Source organism: Metopolophium dirhodum, chromosome 9 (assembly GCF_019925205.1).
Source record: "Metopolophium dirhodum isolate CAU chromosome 9, ASM1992520v1, whole genome shotgun sequence".
NCBI classification, from domain to species: Eukaryota; Metazoa; Arthropoda; class Insecta; order Hemiptera; family Aphididae; genus Metopolophium; species Metopolophium dirhodum.
The window spans coordinates 18,425,192-18,450,886 of NC_083568.1; the positions used below are offsets into that span (position 1 = coordinate 18,425,192).

A 25,695-nucleotide genomic window follows, 5' to 3' on the forward strand; every position below is an offset into this window, starting at 1 on the left:
GTACATTAATGTCATTATATAGCCATTATATAGGTAATATTATACCTACGTATAAGAGAATTTAAAATCAGTCGTGTACTTACAGCTTTAATCCAGTGGCACATTTTGAGTTTTTTTTTTTAATATTTAAAATGTTCTAAAATTTAAGCAGGTCAATTTCTTCATTCTTCAGCATAGTAGGTAATTACGTGTTTTTAATATATGTATGGGATTGAAGGGTTATGTATATGTATATTATAATATGTTATTATAATTATTATGTTTCAAATTTTAATGAATTAAAGAAATCGGAAGTTGCAGAAAATAGCTTTTGAGTTTTGTCATATATGCACATACCTAACCTATAATATATATACATTACCTCCACACCATATATGGTACCTACTATAGGTATTAGGTACCTATTGTGTTCTATGGCCTAAATGCTCCACACATGTTAATATATTATACAGTATATTATATTATTATCTTTAAGCGAGTTAAACATTATTGTTTTCATAATATATTTTAACTTTTATGTATTGGCTGTCTGAGCGTTTGTAAATTTAATGGCAGGCCAATAACTATAATAGGACACAGGAAAAAAAATTAAGTTGCTTAAGTAGGCACACTGTAGCCATTACCCAAATACCGTCCATTAGAACAGTTAATTATGGATTTTAGTAAATAGTACGCCTTGATAAAGCTCTAGCTTAGACGTTGACAAAAAATAATAACTATAACAGCCAACAGGTGTGTACGTACCTATATAATATTATTACATTAATATAGGTAGGTACTAGGTATAGCAAGGTAATAATACAAAAAAAATTGTTTACGATGGTAAAGCACGATTGAGCATAAAATATTTTATGCGATGTTGCCACATTCACGTGGCCGAAATTTTGTAGTTTATTATTTTATAATATTATAAATTTATAATTTAAAATAACTATGGAAATAATATCAGTGTTCGATCACCTATACTCTATAGTATTCTTAACTTATTATAAACCATGCAGTATTGTTTTTAATTCGTACCATATTTTGATTTTATTATTTTCATAACTATTATTATTATTATCAAACAGATTTATGAAATCATGTTACTTTTTTGATATGTTATATTTTGACTTATTATAATTATTTAAATAAATATTTTTGTATAATATAGCTTAAAATGGAAAATGGCTACGTTGCAGAGTTTTTTATGCTCAATCGTGTCTCTGCTACTGACGAATACAGTCAGTCAAGCTGCAGCCTATGATATTACCAAGTATATTTGATGATATTATTGTGAAAAAAGTAATTTATATAATATAACCTATTTACGTGGAGCCTTGTTTTCAATTTTCAATCCTTAGCTATAAAAGTTGAACATTTTATAAATTTTTAACTACAAAATAATTATTAAATTATAAATATGATAAATTTTGTCAAAATTTTAACTTTAAATGCTTATTAAAAAAAATTGTGCCTATGTGTTTTTAATATTTTTCAACTGCTATTAAAACGATATATCAGGAGCCTTATATTAAATTTTCACGCCTTTTTACCCAACAAATAAAATTTTATTGATATTTATAGAAAAAAAAAACTAAAAAAAATGTAAAACTGACAATGTCCGTAAACAGCTCAAAAAGAGTCAAATTATTTTCAAAATTTTATCGTGTATGGAAAATGCTAATATAAACACATTTAGTGAAATTTTCAAGTATCTACAGTCATACGTTTTTAATTACAACAAAATAAGAAAATCGTTACATGAGAAATCGAGTGAATATGAAATGTTGTAAAAATATCAATTTCAAACGCTCATAAAAATTTAATTTGACTTTCTTGTAGACATTTTTTTTTTTTTGATAAAGGTAGACAAACTTTTGGATAATCTTGTATTACATTTTCAAATTTTAGATTTAAAAAGAAAAATTTTTATGAATTCTCAACTCAAAATAATTTGCTAATTTTCGTGATTTTTCCGTATTTTGTCAAGATTTGAACTTTAAATGCTTATAAATAAAAACTGTGACTAAGGATTTTTAATTTTTTTCATCTGCCTTTGAAACAATAACCTAGGAACCTTCTATTAAATTGTCAAGCTTTTTTAACCAACAAATAAAATTTTATTGATATTTATAGAAAAAAAAATGGAAACTGAAAATGTCCGTAAACAGCTCAAAATAAGTCAAAATATTTGGAAAATGTTATGGTGTATAGAAAATGCTAGTATAAACGTTCAGTCAAAATTTCAGAAAAGTTACTGTTGAAGAAAATCCAAGCATTTTTACTGTCCTAAAATGTGATGACAGACACAAAAATAAAAAAATAAAAACAAAAACACGCATCATTATAAAATTAATACATTCATCGCTCAGAATCTAAAATTAAGGAAAAACGGGAATTTTTAAGCAAAATGGTTTTCTAAAAATTAAAAACTATAAAACAAATGATCCTTATTTGTACAAAAGGATATTATATCATAAAATTCAAATTTATATCCATCCATTACAATCACCCACTTGGAACCTACTGTACTGCAGAGCGACACACACTTACCAGTTACCATATTATTTTTAATTAAGATCTAAGGAGGGTATATTGTTTCATAAAGTTCTTAAATCAGTTCTTAAAGCATCTTAAATGAGTGTTTCACATTAAATTTCTAAATAATTTTTGATGAAATCGATTTTGGTTTTTGGTGCAACTCAAGAAAAAATTACTGTAGTTACATGACATTTTGACTGAATGTTTATATAAGAATTTTCTACCTTTTACACCATAACATTTTCCAAATATTTTGACTTATTTTGAGTTGTTTACGGCCACTTTCAGTTTCCATGTTTTTTAGTTTTTTTTTTTTTTTTTTAATATCAATAAAATTTTATTTGTTGGTTAAAAAAGCTTGAAAATTTAATAGAAGGTTCATAGTATATTGCTTCAAAGGTAGATGAAAATTTTTTATAAGCATTTAAAGATCAAATATTGACAAAATAAGTGAAAATGGCAAAAATTTGCAAATTATTTTGAGTTAGCAATTCATAAAAAATGTTCTTTTTAAATCTAAGATTTGAAAATGTAAAACAAGATTCCTCATAAGTTTTCCTACCTTTATCAAAAAAATTGTCTACAAGAAAGTCAAATTAAAATTTTACGAGCGTTTGAAATTCATATTTTTACAACATTTGATATTCACTCGATTTCTTATGATGTAACGATTTTCTTATTTTGTTGTAGTCAAAAAACGAATGACTATGTAGATACTATAAAATTTCACTGAATGTTTTGACACCATACAATTTTGAAAATAATTTGACCCTTTATGCTTAATTTATAAAAATATATTTTTTTTTTTTGTAATAATAATATAATAATTGCTATACCTCACAAGGACCATCGGGAAGATTTCCGATTTCCCGATAGGCCAATCCGCCCCTGGCCCATGGCATAGACCTATTATACACTAACTCCGTTTGATAGGTCTATGGGCCATGGCTATGGATAGTATCCACGGCTATACTATCTTTAATCGTGATAGTATTGTGGCGGACGGGGCACATAAGACTCTGCGCACTCTGGTGGGGTTCATCTCCACGGACTCGGGGTAATGACGACTAAACTTCGGGTCTCTTGACCCCATCCTACCCGGCCGCGACACCGGCGAACCACCAAATACCATAGAGTAATATTACTCTATGCCAAATACATAACGAAGCCACGACCACGCCAGACAAACGTCCTCACTGACGCCGGCCGGTCTGTTCTATTGTGTGCCCCCGCCAAAATATCTATGACCATTGAAGTGCCACGATTTAAGATAATATAGCTGTTAGATTGTCGCGTTTTGTTCTCCACGGTTTCGTTATCAGTATCATGGAATAAATCGACGTGTCGTAATCACCGAACATTCGCCGGATGACGTCGTAATGGGTTTCTGTGATATCTTCAAATTTTGTCCATAATGGTAAATGTAAAATCACCAAAAACATATTATTATTCACAAATTCACCGTCCTCAGAACATTTAAATAATTCACCGTCGAACAGAATACTCGTTGTTGTCATCTACACGGTCCACAAGAAGTTGCTCGTTTTCTCTTGCAAAAGAAATAATAGATTATTTTCTCTTCTCACCAGCTATTCATACCCTAATGTTACCTCAAGCATAGTTTTCAAAATACCATGAATCAAAATTACTGGAAGATATTCGCTAATAAATTGTTCCTGTTGTTTTTTTCTTCCGTGAGTATACCGACCAAGTTGCATGTGAACGTTTGATCTATGTATTACATTATCTAACAGATTGTTGCTTTTAGGCCTATCTATTCTACAATCCAGTAACCGGCAATGCTGTAAAACTCAACAGCCAAAATGTTGACATGACACTAGGTAATTATTAACAAATCTGTTGATTTTGTTTTAATTCAGTGCATAATTGATTAAGAATTTTGCTAAAAAAAAGTAATAACTATATGCCTTAACTTCTAGTTTGAGTAGGTGTCTATGAGTTATTTGTTTCTATATTGTATTCATATCAGCTCTTATGATATTTTAATTTTTCAGTGACACTACGATCTTTGTAAAATGTTTCTATACGCTTGCAGGAGGCAAACTCAAAATGACCAACCTTATTTTTGCTTTAAATCACATATTTTACGCTTAAATTCAAATATTTTATATTTCCATAAAGTATGATGTTGTTCATTCTGTTTTTATCTCCAAATTGAGCTTAGGAACTTTGCAAAGTTCATCTATAGCATATTGTTAAAACTTAAAGTTGTCTTTCATTGATAACAAATACTACATACTGTAACACCTAAATTGTCTAATGTTTATCTGTAATTTATATTAATAATATTAATATTAATTTTTTTGTTTTGTTTTAGCATCTAATGAGTTAGTTATCATAAACTTCTATGCCGATTGGTGTCGGTTTAGTGGTATTCTTACTCCAATCTTTGAAGAAGCTGCTGCAAAAGTTTCTGAACTTTATCCAGAGTCCGGTAAAGTTGTGTTGGGGAAAGTAGACTGTGATACTGAAAGTAAGTAATCATATTTAATATTTCTCTAATTTTGGATTTAACCTAACTTGTTTAAGTTAAAGTTTTTTTTATACCTAAAATATAAAATGGTTCAAATTGTATATAATTTGGATTGAACACCAAAAATAAAATTATTAACAACAAGGATAATAATAACAATAATAATCTACTAAATTAAATTTAAATTGTTGTTAATACATTTATTTTATTGGTAATTTGTATGAATAATAATCATGTTGTGTCTGGCTTTGGTCACTGATGTGATTTGAATACCGGCACCGGCCAGTGCCACTAGTTCCCGGATGAGGGTTTTTAGTGGCAAATCCTTATAATAATAATAATCATTAATCATGTTAAATTTAAATATTATTGATTTCTTGAATTTTAAAATTATTAATTATTTTTATTAAATGGTTTCTAAATTATATTTAGTTCTTGGTACCTATAAACTTTAAACTATTTTTTTGTCAAAGACAAGAAAACTTAATTTTTATAAATGTTATTCTGTTTCTCTTTACAATTTAACTGTAACTTACTATCAAGAAAGTAGTTATAAAACTTAATATATGTGCATATTTAAATACACATATTACATTCTATTGTTAATCATTAAGTATATTACTATCTAATATGTATAAATGTTCTCTTATTGTGTGCAACAGTGCACAATTCAAGATAACCTTAAAAATGTTAATTTTATCCTAAACATAATATGTCTTAGAAGTTTTTTTATAAATATAATTAAGGTACTTAATTTTATAATACAGTTAGTATTTAATATCATTCATTCGAACCTATCCCTTTTCATACAACAGTTATTTACACTCAAAATTAAAATTAAATAGAAATTAAATTTTAAAATATATAAAAATGCACAATATGATTTTAATTTTATATCATATTTAATACCTAATAACAATATTGTTTGCAATATAAAATGTTCTTTGTACAATATTCTTATTAAGGGAATGTCACACCCGCATATCTTGTCTCCGTCTTACACACATATGGCATATCAAATTTTTGTTCACCAGTTTCAATAGTGTGCTGTTAGTTTTGATATTAAATATTTGACCTATTATCAAACTTAAGTGAATTATAAGCATTTTAAAATATTAATATTTTACATACTCATAACTCACTTAAAAATTTAAATTTCATAAAAAACCAATGTGAGAATACAGATAATGTTCTTATCTTAAATGTTGATAATAGATAAATTTAGTCAAATATCAAAACTAACAGCACACTATTTAAACCGGCAAACGAAAATTTGCTATATCGTATGTAAGACAACACATGCTGGTACGGCGTTTTCTTAAGTATTCTTAAATGTGTATATTTTATTATTTATTGTGATTAATCATATTTTGTATGTTTATTTTAATGTAATACTTTTAACTAGACACAAAAACACTTACAATTAAGATGAGTGTTTAGCTATACATATAATTTTATAACCATTATTAAGTGCCCTGTTGAGATTATAATTATGCTTATGAAATGTCCAACTTATTAAAAAAATTTTATCAGTTAATTATTATAATTTCAAGTAAATTTGATCTTGAGGTTTCTTTTAAGTTTATTTATAAATGTATAACAAATTATATACAAATTAATATTTTTTTCCTTGTATGGTACACATCCTTAACAGAATAAATGAATACTTTAAAAAAAAGTTGTAAGTGCTAAAATAATAGTGTTTTTTTAATTAGAAAATTAACTTCTTTAAGTTTCAGTATATTATGTTTAAACTTAAAATTTCCACATTTCTCATATCATTGTTATATTATACTTGTGTGTTTATTTATTGTTTGTTTATTAATTCATATTATTATACATAAATGTATAATAATATGAATATACAATTAGAAAATGTCATTAGCTTAGCTAATGAATTAAACCCAAGAAATTAAAATGTTGTTGATTTTCTATTTAAGGAAAACTTGTTTTACAATGAAGGTTTGGATAAAATTATTTTGTATGCAGCACCTTTAGTTAAATAATTTAGTAATTAAATTAGCATCATAATATAATATAACACATATGGTAGTTGTGCAATTATTGTATGTACAGGTGTTCCAAGGCCATTAAATGTATAGAGTATGTAGTATAGAATAAATTATTTCAATAATAAAAAAAATTGTAATAGAAATACAAATACAGCCGCTAAAAACTATTTATACTTATGGTAAATAATTATTTTCAGCTTCCATTGCATCTAGATTTCAAATTACTAAATATCCTACTTTAAAAGTATTAATCAATGGCCAACCAGCTAAAAGAGAATATAGGGGTAAGCGATCAGTTGATGCATTTGTGTCGTTTGTACAAAAACAGCTTGAAGACCCGATACAAGAAGTGTCCAGCTTGTTTGCCGCGGCTGATGTAAGTTTAACGTTACCTATACAAATATACAATATAAGTATCTACTCTTGTTTTTTTTTTTTTTTACATTAATCTTTATCTCTAGGTGAAGTCAAGAGTTGTAATTGGATACTTTGAAAACAAAGATTCTCAAGAATACCAAGTATTTAGAAAAGTGGCAACAAATCTCAAAGATGATTGTCTTTTTTATGCTGGAGTTGGGTAACTATTATTAATCCGTTTTGTATTTCAATATCAACAATGCAACAAGAAAGTTTTGTTTTCTAGTGAAACATTCCGTGCTATGCATCCGCCCAACGAAACGATAATAGAATTCAGACCTGACCGGGCATCTCCCAAATCTGAGCATCACACTTTTAGAGGAAATTCAGCCGATTATGATTCGCTAAATATATGGGCGACAGACAATTGCTTACCATTAGTACGCGAAATAACGTTTGAGAATGCTGAAGAAATCACAGAAGAAGGATTACCATTCTTACTATTTTTCTATCATCCTGATGACTTGGAGTCCATTAAGCTGTTCAAAGAAATTGTTGGCACATATTTAATACAAGAGAAACGTAAGTGTTGACAATTTATTATAATAATATTAAGTACTGTGGGTCAACTTTAATTTTTTATTGTTTCAGAACGCGTTAACTTTTTGACGGCCGACGGCGTCAAGTTTGCACATCCATTACAGCACCTGGGGAAACGACATACTGATTTACCTGTAGTCGTCATTGATAGTTTCAAACACATGTATCAGTTCCCAACAAAAAGCGATTACAAAAACCACGAGCATCTGAAAACATTCATCGATGATTTGTACTCCGGTAAATTACATAGAGAATATCATTTGGGTCCTCAGGAAATTTCTGCCATAGAAGTAATCCATGGTCATAACCAACCTGCTGAACAGACGATGCCACCAGAATCTACTTTTAAGAAACTGGCACCATCTAAAAATCGTTACACATTATTAAAAGAAGAATTATAGCTTAACGATACTATGTGGCGTATCGAACTATAACTGCCCGACATAGTTTTAACTATTAAGTTATTAAATTTATTTCCCATGTGAATCATTTTATTTTATTTTTGTTCGTATTTTAAAATTTACCATTAATTACTTTATTATTATTGTTTTTCCTTCCAATTTTTTGTCCGTATCTCATACCGATTGTTCCATTTTTATCATATTGTAATATTTTGATTATCATCATAAGGTGCTGGTATCCATTCAAATTATATTATTATGTGTACATAATTGATTAACTATTTAAATGTCATTCTATTTTTAGGATAATATCTGTTATTTTGCCATCTCAATGCCTATGCACAATTAGCGATTAAGATAATAACACTGTTATACTAAATTAGATATTGGCCTGTATTTTTTTAAAGAAAGTTTTCTGAGATCTTTGAGTGCTTTAAATTATGACTTTAAATACTCATTTTGTATTATATTAAATATATATTATGTATTGTACGTTCAGAGAAAAATTATGTTAAAAATAATTTTTACATAGTACTGGTTTGGTATAACAAAAGTGTATCAATTTGACAGAACTGATACAACTTTAGATTTGATTAATGAACTTTGGTCAAAAGAAATTCCATTTATCAATTTTACGCCTGCCTAGAAAATTATAATTAAGTACTAGTTCTTGTAATTACTAATTATGATAAATAATTGTATTCTAGAAGCATTTATATATGTAATATATATATTTTAATAAGATAATAATTGAATGCTGATGAATTATACCTGATTGGCAGCGTGCAGCACATCTTTATTTTGATAATCATTGATATATATATATATTAATATATGTACGCAAGGTGAATCACAAAGCACGAATGCTTGGTGTATCGCCTATATTATATCTTTTACATAAATAAACAAGTATAATGAAGACTTATAACCCGCTGTTTAACATGATTATTGTAAAATAATGAATTTAAATTATTTAATTTTTAACAGATTATTAATATTTTATACCTTTGTAAAATATTATTGTTTTACAGATATTATTTTCGATACAAAGTTTTCAATTAATGTAAAAAATAAAATATTATACTGATGAAAATGTATTTTCCAATTACGTTCTAATTATCAAATAATACCTTTGCCTTCTATAAGATTTGGTTTTTACTTTTGAATGTAACTTTGTATGTGCATAAAAAATAGTCGGTCTCTGGAAACCAAGCGACATTTACACCATTGGTAGACATGTGTATTTCTTATACTAGTTGACCCAGAATTTTGTCTGTAAGTACTACTACCAAACTAAGGTTTGTCTTCCCATTTAACAGAATTAGCCACTTAGGACTCTATGGTCTGTTTTTACTTCTGGTATGGTTAAAAATGTCTTCGTTTGCAAAAAAAAATATTAAATATTGAAATTTTCCTAAATATGATATATCTTTTCTTTTTTTTTGAGTTTTGAACCGACGACGCCGCGAGAATTACTTTCGTATTACTTCAGCGACGCCTCCATCGTTTATTGATAATAAAAACAACAAAAACGGCCGATGGTCAAAATGAGGGTAGTCGGGAGTTCGGGACAACGTTACGTATGAACTATAATAATATTATGTTTAATTTATTTTAGCTACATAAATGATTATACGCTCGTAGCTACTATATAATGGTTTAATAAATAATGACTTCTTAAAACTATTCTTAAATCATACTATTATATCTTCGTTTTTTTTTTCCTAGTCTAAATTCTCGTAATAATAATTCAAATAATTGGTTAGGTTAGGGAGTTATGAGTATTTTATTATGTACAAATAATTTAAAATTTTAAAATACTCTGAACACGCTTTATAATTAAAATATAATAAAAAGCCGAAGAGACTGCTCAGATAATACCTTCTATCTTACCTTTAAATTTTGTAAGAAGTCAATTCACTCTAATTTTTAAACTAACGGAGCTAAACGTGTTCTGCTGAGCTTACAATTTACAATGGCTAAATAAGCATTTAGCCGTGCAATTTGCTATGTCACGCACTTGTAAGACGGAGACAACAAATGTAGGTATAACGTCCTCACACTTTACCCATAGACTTATTGTAAGGCTTTGCATAAGTACCGTAAACTTTGTATACTTTACCGGATAACTTCACCCTAAACACCCTAAGATTAGTCCGTGATCGAAGCCTTAGATTCTAAAGGTAATAGGTGTCGTCAGCAGCTGTTGCCTGTAGTTGTGCGTACCGGAACGTCAAAATGCTCTTATCAGTTATCATGAAGCTGATAAGAACAAATAATAATAACAAACTATAAAAATGAAGTTAATAAACATTTTCGTCAAATAAATTAAAATAACATAACAAATATTAAAAATATTGTTAGGCCGCGCTCACCGTGTGTTCGATTTACGATGGGTGCTACGGCGGCAAACGAACCGAAATCGGAAATCTCCAATTATGTCAAGTTGAACATCGGCGGGTCGTTGTTCTACACGACTGTGACGACGCTCTCAAAACTTGACTCGAAGCTACGCGATATGGTTCTGTCGGAAGCGGCCCAAAATGCTGAAACGTTGGAATCCGAAGGTACCTATTGCAGTCGTCGTTGAATGTTGTCTGATTATCAATTATGATATTATGTATGTAACTCACCGGCCAATGGCCGTCACCGATTAATTTTTATTTTTTTCCACCGACAGGATGGGTGTTTATCGACCGTTGTGGCAAACACTTTGGCACCATACTCAACTTCCTGCGAGACGGAACTGTACCGTTACCCGAGACGTGCGTGGAGATATCCGAGATACTGGCCGAAACCAAGTATTACGGCGTTACGGAGCTGCACGAGGCATGTGAACAGGCATTGCAGAAGAAAAGAAACCGTAACACAAACATAACGTGGGTCACATTGATAACATCCCAGAATGAAGCCCAGAAATTGATATCCGTATCGTCAAAGGTATTTGTTTCATTTCGATAGTTAAAAAAAAATATGTAGATAATGAACACTTGCATTTAACCTACATGGTTTTGAATATTTTTTTCAACTAGCCGGTGGTGAAATTTGCGATTAATCGTCATAACAACAAATATTCTTATACAGGGTATGTTTTTGCATTAATACATCTTATTAACAAACCACAAGAATGATTATGATGAGTTTGTTATGCAACAGGGCATCGGACGATAATTTGTTGAAAAACATTGAGCTGTTCGATAAACTGGCGGAAAAACATAGAGAGCGCGGTCTGTTCATTAAAGACGTCATTGGATCAAATGAAATCTGCTGTTGGACGTTTTATGGTCCCGGGGGAGCAGTAAAAAAAGTTGCTGAAGTGTGTTGCACTTCAATAGTGTACGCTACAGACAAAAAACACACAAAGGTTAGGCTCATATTAATACTAATGTTTTCTCATATTTTCAGCGCACATAAGACGTACAATAACCTGTTGATTTATTATAGGTCGATTTTCCAGAGACACGTATACTTGAAGAGACCATGAATGTCATGTTGTTGGACACACGGATCAACAAGTCTGTACAGGAACACGAACTAATAGAGGCTACATCAAGTTCAAATGGTAATTGTCGTTGCTCTTGTTCAAGTCAATGGTCAGACTTACAGTGGGAGAATAGTACGACCAGCACATTATAAAACAACTGAACACTATGATTGTAGTTGTAAATTGCTGCTGTTTATTGGTTTTTAAATATTTGTATTTTTATATAATTGATTTTTATATCAAAAAAGCCTAACTAATAATAATAGTAATAATAATAATAATAGTTCCCTGTAAATTGTTGACTGCTGTAACAAAACTGAAGATATATTATCTTAATTAAATTTTGTAAAAGTTTTGTTTGTTAAAGGTTGTCTTCCTAATAGTTAAGATTACAACAAAACTCAAATATAATATTATTTTTTTTAATTAAATAGTTTAGTTTGTTATTCATTTCGAAAATATTAATCTGACATTATTTTTAAAATGTATAAATTAATAACTAATTAAGTTGATATTTGATCAGAAAATATCAGAACAGTTAATGATTTTAAGATAATACCTTTTAATACAAAAACATAGAGTTTTAATTTAAAAATTCAGATTTAACCACCAATAAAATTAGATTATTTGCTTCATACATTTTATTTAAGTGAACAGTTTACCACAGATGGTTTAAATATAGGTCTCATAAACAGCATAATATCTTCAGAAACTCATAGATTCGAGTTTACCTACATTCGTTAATGGTGTTTATATATCCAATAAGTTTAGTTAATTAATCATATTTTATTTATCCTTTGACTATATATGAATAAGATTTTATTATTTTGTTTTCTTGAAAGTGATAAATGTCATTGAAAATCTAACTAAAATATTATTATACAATTTATCAAACCTGGATATGGTAAAATCTACAACACTGTGCTCCTAGAAATTTTCTTTGATATATAAACTGTTTTAGTTGTAACTGTGCAATTGAATAACAAAAATCCATTTGCACATTGTACAGTATTCACCAACAAGGAGTTTCCCTCAGTGGTAAACAAGTCCAAAATTATTATCTTAAAAAATAATTTTAGTAACTGTAAATCTAACTTGATTGAATTAATAAATAATTATTATTATTTTAGGTACTAAATAACAATTTAATCCTATAACTTTTTTACAAGATAATAATAATAAAACATTTAAAATAAATCAGCCTTTTTTTATTTCTTTAATATAATTATTTACAATTTTAAACATTCAAAAGCTCACTTTTAAATATAAGTAAAACGGAAATACCGCAGAAAGGTAACTATCAAATGATGCAATACAAATTAATAAAAAATTATATTTCTGGGAAATAATCAAATTCTCGGATAAAGATTTTCAGGAAACCAAACTTAGTGCTCACTACTGCTACTAAACTTTGTCATTATTAACATTAAAAAGTTGTTGGACATATTACATTTAAATACCAACCCAACATTACAAATTAAAATGACTAATCAACTAGCGATAATTGATTAAAAAAATTATACAGGATTTTAAAGTAAATTTTGAAATTATTTTAATAATTAAAATGATGTAATTACACTTACCTATATAAAAAATTAAAAAAATACATAAGTTTAGAAATGCGATTGATGTATGATATCTATAATAACAAAAAAAATAAAAACTGAAAAAAAAAATGTGTTTACAACTCATATGTTTAAGCAGATTACCTATATAGTAATTAGTATATATTATCTAGGATAGTATTAAAACTAATAACTATTTTTTTGATAATTCATTTCTTGTAAAGAGAACTGTTAACATGAGTTTTATTTTGAACGTGAATCTAGTACGATAGGTACGTCATCCTCATTGTTACTTTATTACTTTTTTTACTAAAATGTTGAATACAATAGGGTCCGCACTGTTATAATTGATAATCGTAATAATATAATATTGGTATTCATTCAATTTAATATTTTTGCGAGTATATCATAATATAATAATGGATATCCTGCCCGAAAAGGTACCTAGCGGTATCCACGGGAAAAGATATCTCTGTAAAATCAATACCCAGACGAAATGGCCGGCATCAAATGGGCATATATGGGCCGTTTATCGTCGTAGAATATACTCACAGACAGCCCTCGCTTGCATTGCACGTGTATTGAGTGAACCCATCTCAGGTGGGTACGGCAGGGTGCCCCCCAAATGTCTAACAATACGATAACTCGGCCGTTTCGGTGCACATCCGCCGATCGCCATTGCGCGACGTCGCTCAAACATCATTATCGTCTCTCGGCTGCGACCGTGCACGCCGTCATTGTTTTGGACGAAAAGTGTTCATTATTAGAATGTCCGCCGTCCACGCAATATAACAATGTGGGTATACAATAGCGTTAAGTATAATATAATATAACGATAATACGTTCAGTGGCGTAAACCGGGCAATCGCCACTCACGTCTTTCACTATATACGACAGACGTAATTATATTTTATTCAGTGAAACTTCCGCGGCTACAAAAAACCTATATTTAACAAAATAATAATTGTCTGTTTAACGAAATGTTCTAGATATCATCAGTCCAAAGACATAACAATCGCAATATTTCGCGACCCTTAAAATGTATTCATTTTTGACATCTCGTCCGGTTCAGTCGACAGTACAACATTTACGACGAATCGATATCGCACAATCGACTTCGCACGAGTAGATCACAACAGTATTAGTGACAAGGCGAGGACTTTGGAGGAATAGCATTCGAAAGATTTTTATTAATTCATAATAATATAAGCTACAATAACTAATGAGATTCAATCGGAGAAATTAACGAGAAAAAAAAAACTAACAAATGTTGGTAATATTATTGTGATTTATTATACATAATAATATAATATGATTATCGAATAAAAATTTTTTTTAGGAAAAAAGCTTGAAATTGCTCAATAGTTACCTATAACCGTTAGAGGAAAAAAAAATTACTTACTACGAGTGAAAAATGCACATAAAATATAACGTTAAATATTGATATTCTAAAGGGTGTGCAGTGCAACTATGCCCGATGACGAAAAAATTGTAAACACGACCATATGAGTCTATATAGGTGATGACCGATGAGCACGAACCAAGATATCTCAGTATATTCTCAGTATAGTTCGTGATGATGAGTATAGGATATTTTTATTTTTCAAGGAGTGATAACCAAAGCATATATAATATGCCGGGTTGACAATAATATAATCCGTCGATTTCTCAATCACAATTTATTATTTTATTCGTATATTTGACTAAAATGTCTAAAACGGTTCGAGCGTACACCTACAATTTATATAAATATGAAAATACCGTATACCTAGGTGGCTTATACATATATATATATTATATAGTTGTGTAAGATAAATTATATAATAATATAGTGTCCTAACTACGTGGATAATAATATTGTAAGATATATATAATTGCGCAATGATAATATTATAATAATAATTCCTATACATTACTAATATAAATTATAATAATATATAATATAATATAGACATATTATAAACGTAATATAATAATAATATAATATATAGAAAGGAAAAACAATTTTGGTAAAATTGGGCTCGTACAATAACGATGGGGGTGACGTATGGGGACGTATGCCCGACGAGAGGATCATCGCGTTTTAGATAATTTATTTTTTGAATTATTTTCTTCGGTATATAAAACAAAAACCAGTTCACGGGCTTAACGAATAGATGTATAATAATATTATTATTATTATCTTTTAAGTACAATAGTTCTTTTCATATTTATATATGTATATCATGTGAACTTATAAATGCATTTAAAACTTAAAATATTTGTAATATTTATTACCTATTAATGCTATTATAATATATTCATATAGGTAATTGGCATAATCCGTATTACGTATACTGTAATATACTAATATTATTAAATAGTTTGCTCCCCGAATACAGTTTTATACGATGATTTGACATATTTTATACGTGCGATGACAATAACGTTTGGTAAATAAATTATTATGTATAAAAGAAAACCGATATCGACTAATACAAATATAAGCGAGAACACGATTTTAATGTATATCAATATATATAATATATATGTACAATTCAATATTTAATAATAATAATAATAATATAATTTATAATTTATATGTTCAGCGCTAAAAGTAATAGGTTATTATAATAATAAAATAATGTTAATTAAAAAAATAATAATAGCTAATATAAATAATAATAATAATAATAATAATAATAATAATATAATAGACGTTTCCGCACGTGCTACATCAATTTCTATGCATATTCTAAAGTGTCTTGACGATTCGGAAAAAAAATGTTATATAATATCAAAGGCGTCTTCGTCATAAATATTGCAACGCGATATACCGTTTAAAATAATAATATCGTGTTACATAATATCTACCAAGTACCAACACCTATATATGGCTATATATTTATGTTGGTGTAATGTATGTGGGTATAGTCCGACGAGTGTGTATCTACTACCTACGTAATACCTTAGTCGAAACTAGGTCAGCATTTTTTATTTTGGGGAGGATGGGCAGGGGAGTGGTTGCGTAAGGTTTTAATGATAATAATGATTTTTTTTTAAAAAAAAAAACTTTATTTTTTTTAAAGCCTCGCAAAGAATGATATAATCGTAAATCACATTTTTATGAAGGGGGTCTTAAAGGAAAACTGAGAAGGACTTAACCCCTATCAAGTCCCCCTCCCACTCCGTATAGTGACGCCTATATATGAAACGTATTTTCAGATTTTAACTGTGTGATAATATCATTATAATAATTGTTATTCATTTTTGTCTGTAGCTGTGCGCGCTCGGGATGAGGACAATTAAACATAATATAATATAGGCACGCGCCAACCTAAACACTTGTTCGTGTTATGGTCGTCACGTATACCTAATATACCTATACGGTTACTGAGGGTTAAGTAGGTATTAACCAGTGTAAATATAGGGCATAATATTGTGCTTCGTTGCGGTTGCCTTACGGTCACCGCTGGGTAAAGAAATGCGCAATCGCACAGATTTGCATAAAAAAAAAAAATTACTTAGGTACTTTCATATGGTTATGAGAAAAAGAGAGAACCTCCGCGTAACGGGAGTCTTTCGCGGCATCGGAGGCGTAGCGATGGAAGTGCAGGTGGATATGGTCGGTGTAGGCGTTTAAATCGAGTTGGCGGCCAACATGGACGCTATCGCGGCCACGGCGGTCAGCAACAAGACATGCGATGTAGACGGACTTCGGTGACCGGCCGACTTGTCCCACGGCGTAATAGGATCGCTGTTTATAACAAAAAAAAAAAAATTGTAAATAATTTTTAAAAATATTATTGTACGTATCAAAAAAAATTTTTAAAAAAAAATGTTTTTCTTTAAAAACCACTTGTAATATTCTTTTATATTATTTATATCATACACCTAAGTACTTCAGACTCAACTTCGAATAATATTTTCATCTAAATTAATATATTTGTTCTCACTTCTCATATACCTAGCTATTATAGTATATAGGTATATATTTTTTAAATATAATATATTATTACTATAATAATATGTTCGTGTATATTGTAGCCTGTAGGTGCATACTTAATACGCACTGCGAATACATTTTTAAAACGTTTAAAGGATGAGTGTACACAGTTTAAAACGCATTTTTTCGTAACGTTTTTCTAGGATTTAACATATTATAATAATCCAGCAGCTTCTATACAATTCAATAATATATAGTGATAACTTCCGATGATAATAATAGAGTGTAATCGGTATATGGCCAAATAGAGGATACCAAGTTCTCAATATTCATCAAGTAAATACAATGTATATAATTTTCGTCTAAGATTTAGAAAATAATGCCAATAATAATTATTATTTTCGGTAAATACCGTCGCAATCGTTTTGTACTTCAATAAAAATTACATAATATTATATTTGTTTTTGTGAGTGTTCGAGTTTGCGCGCCTTCCTTCCCCTCAAAATTATATTAAGTTATACATAGGTACCTATAGGAAACCAAGTTTTTTTATGCAAATATTATGACGCGGAACTTTGTAGACTTTCCAAAGAATGTCAGCTCTCCGGCCATCGAATGTATAGTAAATAATATTGTACACGCAGAGTGACGACAACGTCTACGATTTAAAAAGCTGACAATTACATAAATACATAACATTATATATTATTCTGTAAACGAGAGCCCGTTCAAATGCCCAATAGCTCACAGAGTCGGCGACGATTTCGTCAAAACTACATTTTTGGACGGCACTCCGCAACACTCGGACGAAATTAAATTGGTCCCAATTCCTCTGCGCTGCAGTCGTCGTAACACTATAACAAGCAGTAATACGTACATGGCGTAAGCGCCATAAGGACGAGGGGAAAACGATGGTTCCATCTGCGACAACTATATTAAATATATATCTACACACACACACACACACACACACACACACACACACATATATATATATACATTATACAATATATAATATATACACACACACACACACACACACACACACATAAATATAATAATAATAATAATAATAATATAGACTATAGATGGAATATTCCGCCCGCTAGACGACCGACGACAATAAACGCTTTGTCGTAGTTCCGCCGGCTTTTGCAGCGTATATTATTATTATTATTATTATTATTATATACTTGTATATAAACGAAAGTTTTGCAGAACAAACGAAAGTAAAATAAATACATATATGATTTCGCTGGTCGCTGCTGCGGGATTATCGCGTGCTTATATTATGTAGTGCGCGTGCGATTCATATACACATGTGGCGGGCGTATACTATAATAATAATAATACCTTTATAGACAGGACATTGGAGTGTACGTTATGAAGTAATGTTGTACCTAACCATACAACAATAGCGTATTAATGCTAATAAATCGAACACTCGAGCGCAGGCCGCGACCGCGGGAAGTTTATATTTTTGATTATAATATTATTATTGCGAATATAGGTACTATAATATAGGCGTAGGTACCATGTATTATACGATTTCCGCCGAATTTATACTGTGATGTGCATATTAAGGCGATTATTATACTGCATGAATATATAATATTATAATGTACTTAATATAATAATATGTAATCGAATTCGGAGAAACGTGATTTTAATATAACATCGTTTCGGATTCGGGGCTCGGGTAAAATTATTTTTTTTTTTATTATTATTGAAATATATCATGATTATAAACCCGCATTACTGAGAAACAAAAACGGGTTGATGCACCTAGCATGCTCATCCCCATTATACTTTCCTCTAATAAAATTAATTTAAATTCTGATTACAATAGTAACCCATTATCATAGACCTATCAATAATTGTCCTTAGTATTTACCTACAAAATTATTAACTCGAAAACTAAACTCTCGATCGAAATTTGATTTTGATGCATCAACATTTTCAGAAAAATTATCCACTAAATAATTTACAGTAGAAGGGGGGGGGGGGGTCTTATTTAAAAAACAGAAGCTTTACCAGTTTATCTAGTATGTATTAGTAATCCAAAACAAAATATTATACAGTTTGTTTGTCGTACTATAGATATTTGTTTTTATGTAGACTCTACAGAAACAGATTAATAAAACAATTTCGTATTATAATAGTATAATAAATGATAATGATAATAAATAATAATAATAGTAACATCCTCCCACGAGACATTTAACATATAACTCGTGTCTCGTGTGGTGGTCTTCAAATTATGTTCACTATATATATTAATGATATATTATTATAGTTTATGACAATGTGCGAGATATTTATATACCTATTTTTGGTAAAATATCATTATACGAATATCAAATACGTGAAAATTCGAAACGTATGTACCCGTATACTGCAGTAATAATTCGTTTACATCAATCCTGTGATGGCTGCAGCCAGCAGGGGTAATATTATATACCACAATACCACTTAAATGTCTATTATCTATGATAAAAAATACTCGCACCCGCCGTTCGATGTTAGGGATTAGACAGGTAATTGACTGGTGAAAATGCTGTAAAACATTATAAATGTTCTATTCGTCTCAATAATCGTAGGTAGGTAGGTAATGATAACAAACGAAAAATAATAACACGAAAATATGTAATCAAAGTCACCAGTTTTATTAGTTACTGATACTAAGTCGTTAATTGCTTAAATTATTATATATCTAATTCTAAAACAATTTGCTAGAATAGTATTATTGCCCTATTCCTCTATCTAATATAAATATTATACTTGTAAGAAAGGTGACAATGTGTGATATGCGTGATCGAGTGATGTATCTTCAGCGTGTATCAATTGAAAGCTGATCTATATAGATGTTTAAATCGCAAGACGAGAGAATAACAATTTGAGAAAAAGCATAGATATATTTTGGTTGGCAAAAAACTTTGATCGTTAAATTAAAAATAGTGATGCACGTTTCTTAAGCTTAACTGATAATACACCTGTGATTATTACTAATATTGGCAATGCCAGTGAATTAAAAAAGTTTTGTTTAAAATGAAAATCGGATAATGAGTCAATTTTGTAGTTTGTAATCAATAGATACGTTAAATTCATTTTTTACTTCAATGATAAAAACGTTTAAAAATCTATTCATTTCCATTTTGACCTATGAGATGTAGGATGGAAAACTCTCCCAAAAATATGCAATTGATCACTAACCAGAAATCGATGAACTCATTGCGATGATTTCAGTTTTCAGTACCTATATATAATCTATAGTCTATACAGTAAATGGAGTCTAACCATAATCGATATTACAGTATAATAGTCAGTCAACGAATTGGGGGGGGGGGGGGATGGGGGTATTGTATCCTATATTAATATTTTTTATACATTTTAGGAGCATCCCTATTCATTTTTTAATCAACATAGGGGACGAACGTTTATTAAATACGTAATATGTAGGTACGTTATTTTTTCAAAATATTCTTTTAAAATAGGTACGTAGATACATTATTTTTAGGATTTTTAGAATCGTATAGAATGAGATATTCAAATTCAATTTGATGAAAAATACATCACATTTTATTATCATTATGATAGTATGATAGGATATGGACTGCATAACAGCTATACATACCTACCTATTATTATTATGGAATATCATTTAATTGTTACTAAAATATATATATTAATTAATATTCATTAGATTAATTACAATTATTTTTACCCAATGTGAATAAATTACTACTTGATATTATTATTGTTCAAAAATATTAATCGTTACTGGCAATACTCGTGTATTGTAATTTTATTATTATTAATTGTTTGAAATATTGATTGTGGGTGTTAGTTGGGCGTAAGGGTTTTCGCTTTGCCTCTCAAAAGTTAGGGCGGTCGAGTTCGATAATTTCATGGGACCAATTTTTTTCAAGTCAAAAAGACGATTCTTTTATATTTCCAATTCGAGAACTGAGTATGGTTGATGTTGACGTTGTTAAAACGCACATTAACACGTCGTGTCGTTATCGTTATATACACACGTATAATATATTAGTTCATATAGACGCAGGTACTTTATAGATAATAAACTGTTTGACCTGTTCGTGACAGACAAAATCAACGAAATGCGTTTGTCGCGGTGTAGGTACATAATATTGAACGAGTGTGTGTTTTTCTCAACTCGAGTGTACACAGACACTTTAACCGTATGTATTATAATACACACTTACACATTATTAATATTATTATGAAAATTACGATATAACTCACTGCAGTGCTCATGTGTTTATGGTGTACCTATGCGATTGATTTTGGGTAATACACTACTGCAGGCTAATGGCTACAGCAGCTGTCTTAAAATTGACGATAACATATTATAAACACGGGGCGGACATCTCGCTACGTTTTGTTTTTCAGATGCAGCAATACGCTGCAAATTCCATAAAATCGTTTATAACGACTGTGCCGCAATGCTGCATATTAATATAATTTGTATTTACGCCTGATTTTAATAAAAACTTATTGCATAATGTATTTAAACGTAAAAAGAAAAATAAGGAAAAGGTCGAAATCGTCTCTCCCGCTGCAGTCGCGTGTCACACACACGAACACATGATAATATATTGTAAGTATATTATATATGAGTACGAAATCACCCTCACTCCCCGACGACGCCGACGGCCCAGCAAGTGCAGTGTATAGTTCTTATTAATAATCTATGACCCAACTATAATAAATAACGCGGAAAGGCTCGACTTGTTGCCACGCGAATCGAGTAAATCACGCGGTGCCCGTGAATACGAAAGGCGGTTACTATAATATAATATTTAATTAATTATCTCGGTTGTTTTTCAAGAACGCTTGTATATAAATATTATATGGAGACCGTCCTGTAATCGGGATAATTTATTATTATATTATATTCAATTTTATGCGTTTGTCGAAGTACAAAAAACAAATTACGAGCGCGTAATAAATTGACTGGATATTTTGAAAAATCGTTATTATTATTAATTCGTCAAAGCGTCGTCGCGTCGTCATCGAAATAATTAAATTTCATCGGTAAAAACTTCGCGTTTAGATTTAGCCGAATTAACGGCCGTTCGCCCGAGCCTTATGGAAATAACTATAAACACCAGCTATATACCCATAGCTACGTATATATACAGTATATGGCTACAAGTACATATAGCTATATACATTATATACATATATAATAATATATGCTTATTATTTAAAAAGGAGGATTTGTCTTTTCCGTTTCCCCGTCGGCAGGTGACGACTAATTTGCATAATCCAAGCGCCGGCCCGTCATTTTTATCGAGTTAATAATATAATTTAAAAGAGAGAAAACCTGAGGGGGCGGGATGGTGAAAAAGACGAATTTATTCAACGAGCGAATCAAAAAAAAAAAAACATTATCCAAATTTGTTGTAGACATAAGCATTGATTATAAATGAATATGTTTATTGATTTTAGATTTTATTTTTTTTTCAAGGGTCTAAAGTTTTTAATTTTATATCAGTTTTGCAAAATGGTTGCAGCAGTGTATACACACGTACGACAAAATAATTGAAAAAAAACAGACTATAGTAATATAAAATATGGTAATTATTTTTGCGGATAATGTATTTAATAATGTTATATATACTTATATGTTTCACACGAGGTTATTGTACACGAATATCGTTATATATAGACCTGCAACACTATCACTCTCTTTTTCTCTCATTCCCTCTCTCTCTACCACTGCTCTCGGACGACAATGATGGATTTATAATATTATAATATAATATGCGTGTAGGCCGTATACATAGCGTATACGCGCGAAGGGTGTGTGTTTGTGTGCGGTATATTGGGTTATGATTTATGTTTAATCTTTGACACTTTATCGGGTCCCATTGTTATAGGTACGGTTTTAAGGGGCGGCGGTTTTAGAGGAAATTTTCTCGAAATTAACCTCCGCCGCCGCGGCCGTGGTAGTTTATATATAATATTATATGTGACCGAGTTTGTATATATATAAAAAAAAAAAACGTATATATAGCATTATAATATTGTCGATTCGCCGGCGGCCGCATCGTCGTCGGGTCCTACGAAAATTCGTCTCTCTATACACAGTATACACATATAATGTTATACGTCATACACTTCCGACGTTTTCAAAATTTCAAATTATATCATATTATGCTTATACTATTATACCTACATATATTGTTGATATTATTATTATTAACATACACTCTATGCAGCGGCGGCGTGTATTGTGCTCGCGGGAATATGTATATGGTATATATTATGATATATACTGTATGTTATATACGACAACGAGATATGAATGGTCCCTCGCACCGCCGCCGGTCGAATTGTAAATAATATAATACAAAATATAAATATATTTCTGAACAATCAAAGGGAGTGTTAATCAACGCCCGCCGTTTATTGTATACATAATGAATTTGTAGGCAATGTAAAGCCGAGATTTTTTGTTTGTTTAGCGGTCGAAGCCGATGACGAGAAAATATATTTTATATGATCGTCGTTATTTATATATTGCATAATATTATACTTTCGGTGAACCTTTATAGATTTTGTCCCCCCACGCATCCAGTAATAACATAGGATAATTTTATTAAAAACTAAAAATAGATTTAAGAGGACGTCATGACGTGTTGTTACCGTCTAACATATACAATTTTAGTTCAGCTGAACCAATTTTATGATGTTAGCTTAAATATTAGAATGAATTCGCCCCTATTATTGAACTTAGAAACTCAAAACTCAAATTGTGTAGTCTCATCATTGGTTTTTTACGATATTTAAATGTTTAAGCGATTTATGAATAATATGTAAAACATAAAAATTGCTCTTAAATCACATAATCTCATAATTGAAAGTTAAACGGGAACTATGAATGCAGGTGTAAAGTCCTAATAAAATATTAAATATCAAACATATAACTACGAAAATCAGTAGAGATTTTTTTTTATCAAATTTCTGTATTATACGTTATAGCTGGTATGCTCACTACTGCATGTCCTGCCAATAACTACTATACCGTAAGCCGGGTTGAAAAACGAAAATTTAATGTGGCCACTGGCTACGTCATATAAATGTAGTTTACAGCCAATTACACGAAGGGTCATATTAACTTGATAACTTGGGACCTAATAATTCGCCGTAGTAAGTATAACTAATCGGTGTCCCTTGTGTACGGACTTCATGTGTATATGTGTATGTACAGTAGAAAGAACTGAAATTAATGTAAGTTACTATACCTACCTATGTAACAACTTTTGATCTATAATCAATATTTTAATTTTTTTTTTCTTTTTATATATAAAACATTATTAATAATTTTAGGTATAGAGATTTAAATGAAAGTCGCGTTATCGTCTCCCGCGAAAGCAATGAGTTTAGACATTAAATTATATTATTTTCAAGTAAATGTCTCGGTATTTTATCCTTCCCGACGGCCATCTTAACAATATCAAATCCAGCTCAGGATTTCTTTTTTGAAACGGCGTTGGATTCAAAACGTTTATACGCAACCCTATTCTCTGAAATAGTTGTTTAAACTTATTTCCGGCCATTGCGACGCGCTGTCGGTTAAACTGTAAGTTGGAGTTGCAGTATGGATATGATTACGTATTATGGTCGAGGAAAACTGTGGAATTATTATAAAACGCGACGGAATATCAAAATATATTTTGAAATACTCGTTTAGGTAATCCTCATTTCGACGAGGTTTTTCGGTTTGCCCAGCACTGTCACCGCTAATGCAGAGACTTAAAGCAAAACAATTAATCGAATCGCGGATTTAATCGAACGGCGATTATAAAATATCATTGTACAATATCATTGCGCAGGACTCGTGTTTATAATCGTATTTGAAAATCCCAAAACACGTCTTGATTGCGTTGGGTTGTAAAACTGCAGAATTATGATAAAACGTGATGGAATAACGAAAATACGCGTTTAATTCGCATCGACGAGGTATCGACGTTTTCCCTGCACCGTCGCCGTCAATGCCGAGACTTGCATCGTAATTCGTAACTGCAAATCGAGTAGTGAATCCACTCGCTCGCAAATCGTAATATTTATATAGCTTGATGTGACGTCGAAAACCGACGAAGATCTGAAATCAATAGCGAAACGTTAAGACTTCGTCCTCGGTCGTCGGACTGTGTAAGTGCGTGCACAATGTCATAATTGCCCAGGACTCGCGTTAATAATTGCGTATATTTTAAAATCCGAAAGCGCGTCCTCCGCTCAAGATCGCGTCGAGAAAAATTGTGTATAATTACACCCATAATTTTATACGACGTTCTAAAATGG

At 30.2% G+C, this 25,695-nt stretch overlaps 3 protein-coding genes across 3 annotated transcripts in view; 2 read left to right on the forward strand and 1 right to left on the reverse strand.

Annotated features, from left to right (window-relative positions):
* Nucleotides 1–52: 52 nt before the first annotated feature.
* LOC132951787 (endoplasmic reticulum resident protein 44) lies at nt 53–9,484 on the forward strand. The gene is made up of 8 exons (XM_061023748.1): nt 53–180; nt 4,113–4,217; nt 4,292–4,364; nt 4,862–5,017; nt 7,227–7,405; nt 7,491–7,606; nt 7,673–7,968; nt 8,038–9,484. Exons 2-8 carry the CDS (start codon nt 4,158–4,160, stop codon nt 8,385–8,387), a joined length of 1,230 nt encoding a protein of 409 aa, XP_060879731.1. The 5' UTR covers nt 53–180; nt 4,113–4,157; the 3' UTR covers nt 8,388–9,484.
* A 1,170-nt stretch (nt 9,485–10,654) lies between these two features.
* On the forward strand, nt 10,655–12,302 carry LOC132951788 (BTB/POZ domain-containing adapter for CUL3-mediated RhoA degradation protein 3-like). The gene is made up of 5 exons (XM_061023749.1): nt 10,655–10,954; nt 11,068–11,327; nt 11,420–11,472; nt 11,544–11,751; nt 11,832–12,302. Exons 1-5 carry the CDS (start codon nt 10,780–10,782, stop codon nt 12,021–12,023), a joined length of 888 nt encoding a protein of 295 aa, XP_060879732.1. The 5' UTR covers nt 10,655–10,779; the 3' UTR covers nt 12,024–12,302.
* A 2,798-nt stretch (nt 12,303–15,100) lies between these two features.
* The window catches only part of LOC132952937 (uncharacterized), an 83,067-nt gene continuing 72,472 nt past the window's right edge, over nt 15,101–25,695 (reverse strand). Inside the window, exon 5 of the mRNA XM_061025465.1 lies at nt 15,101–17,172. Coding sequence (XP_060881448.1) covers nt 17,055–17,172 — 118 coding nt within the window. The 3' untranslated portion in view covers nt 15,101–17,054. The remainder of the gene's footprint in view (nt 17,173–25,695) is intronic.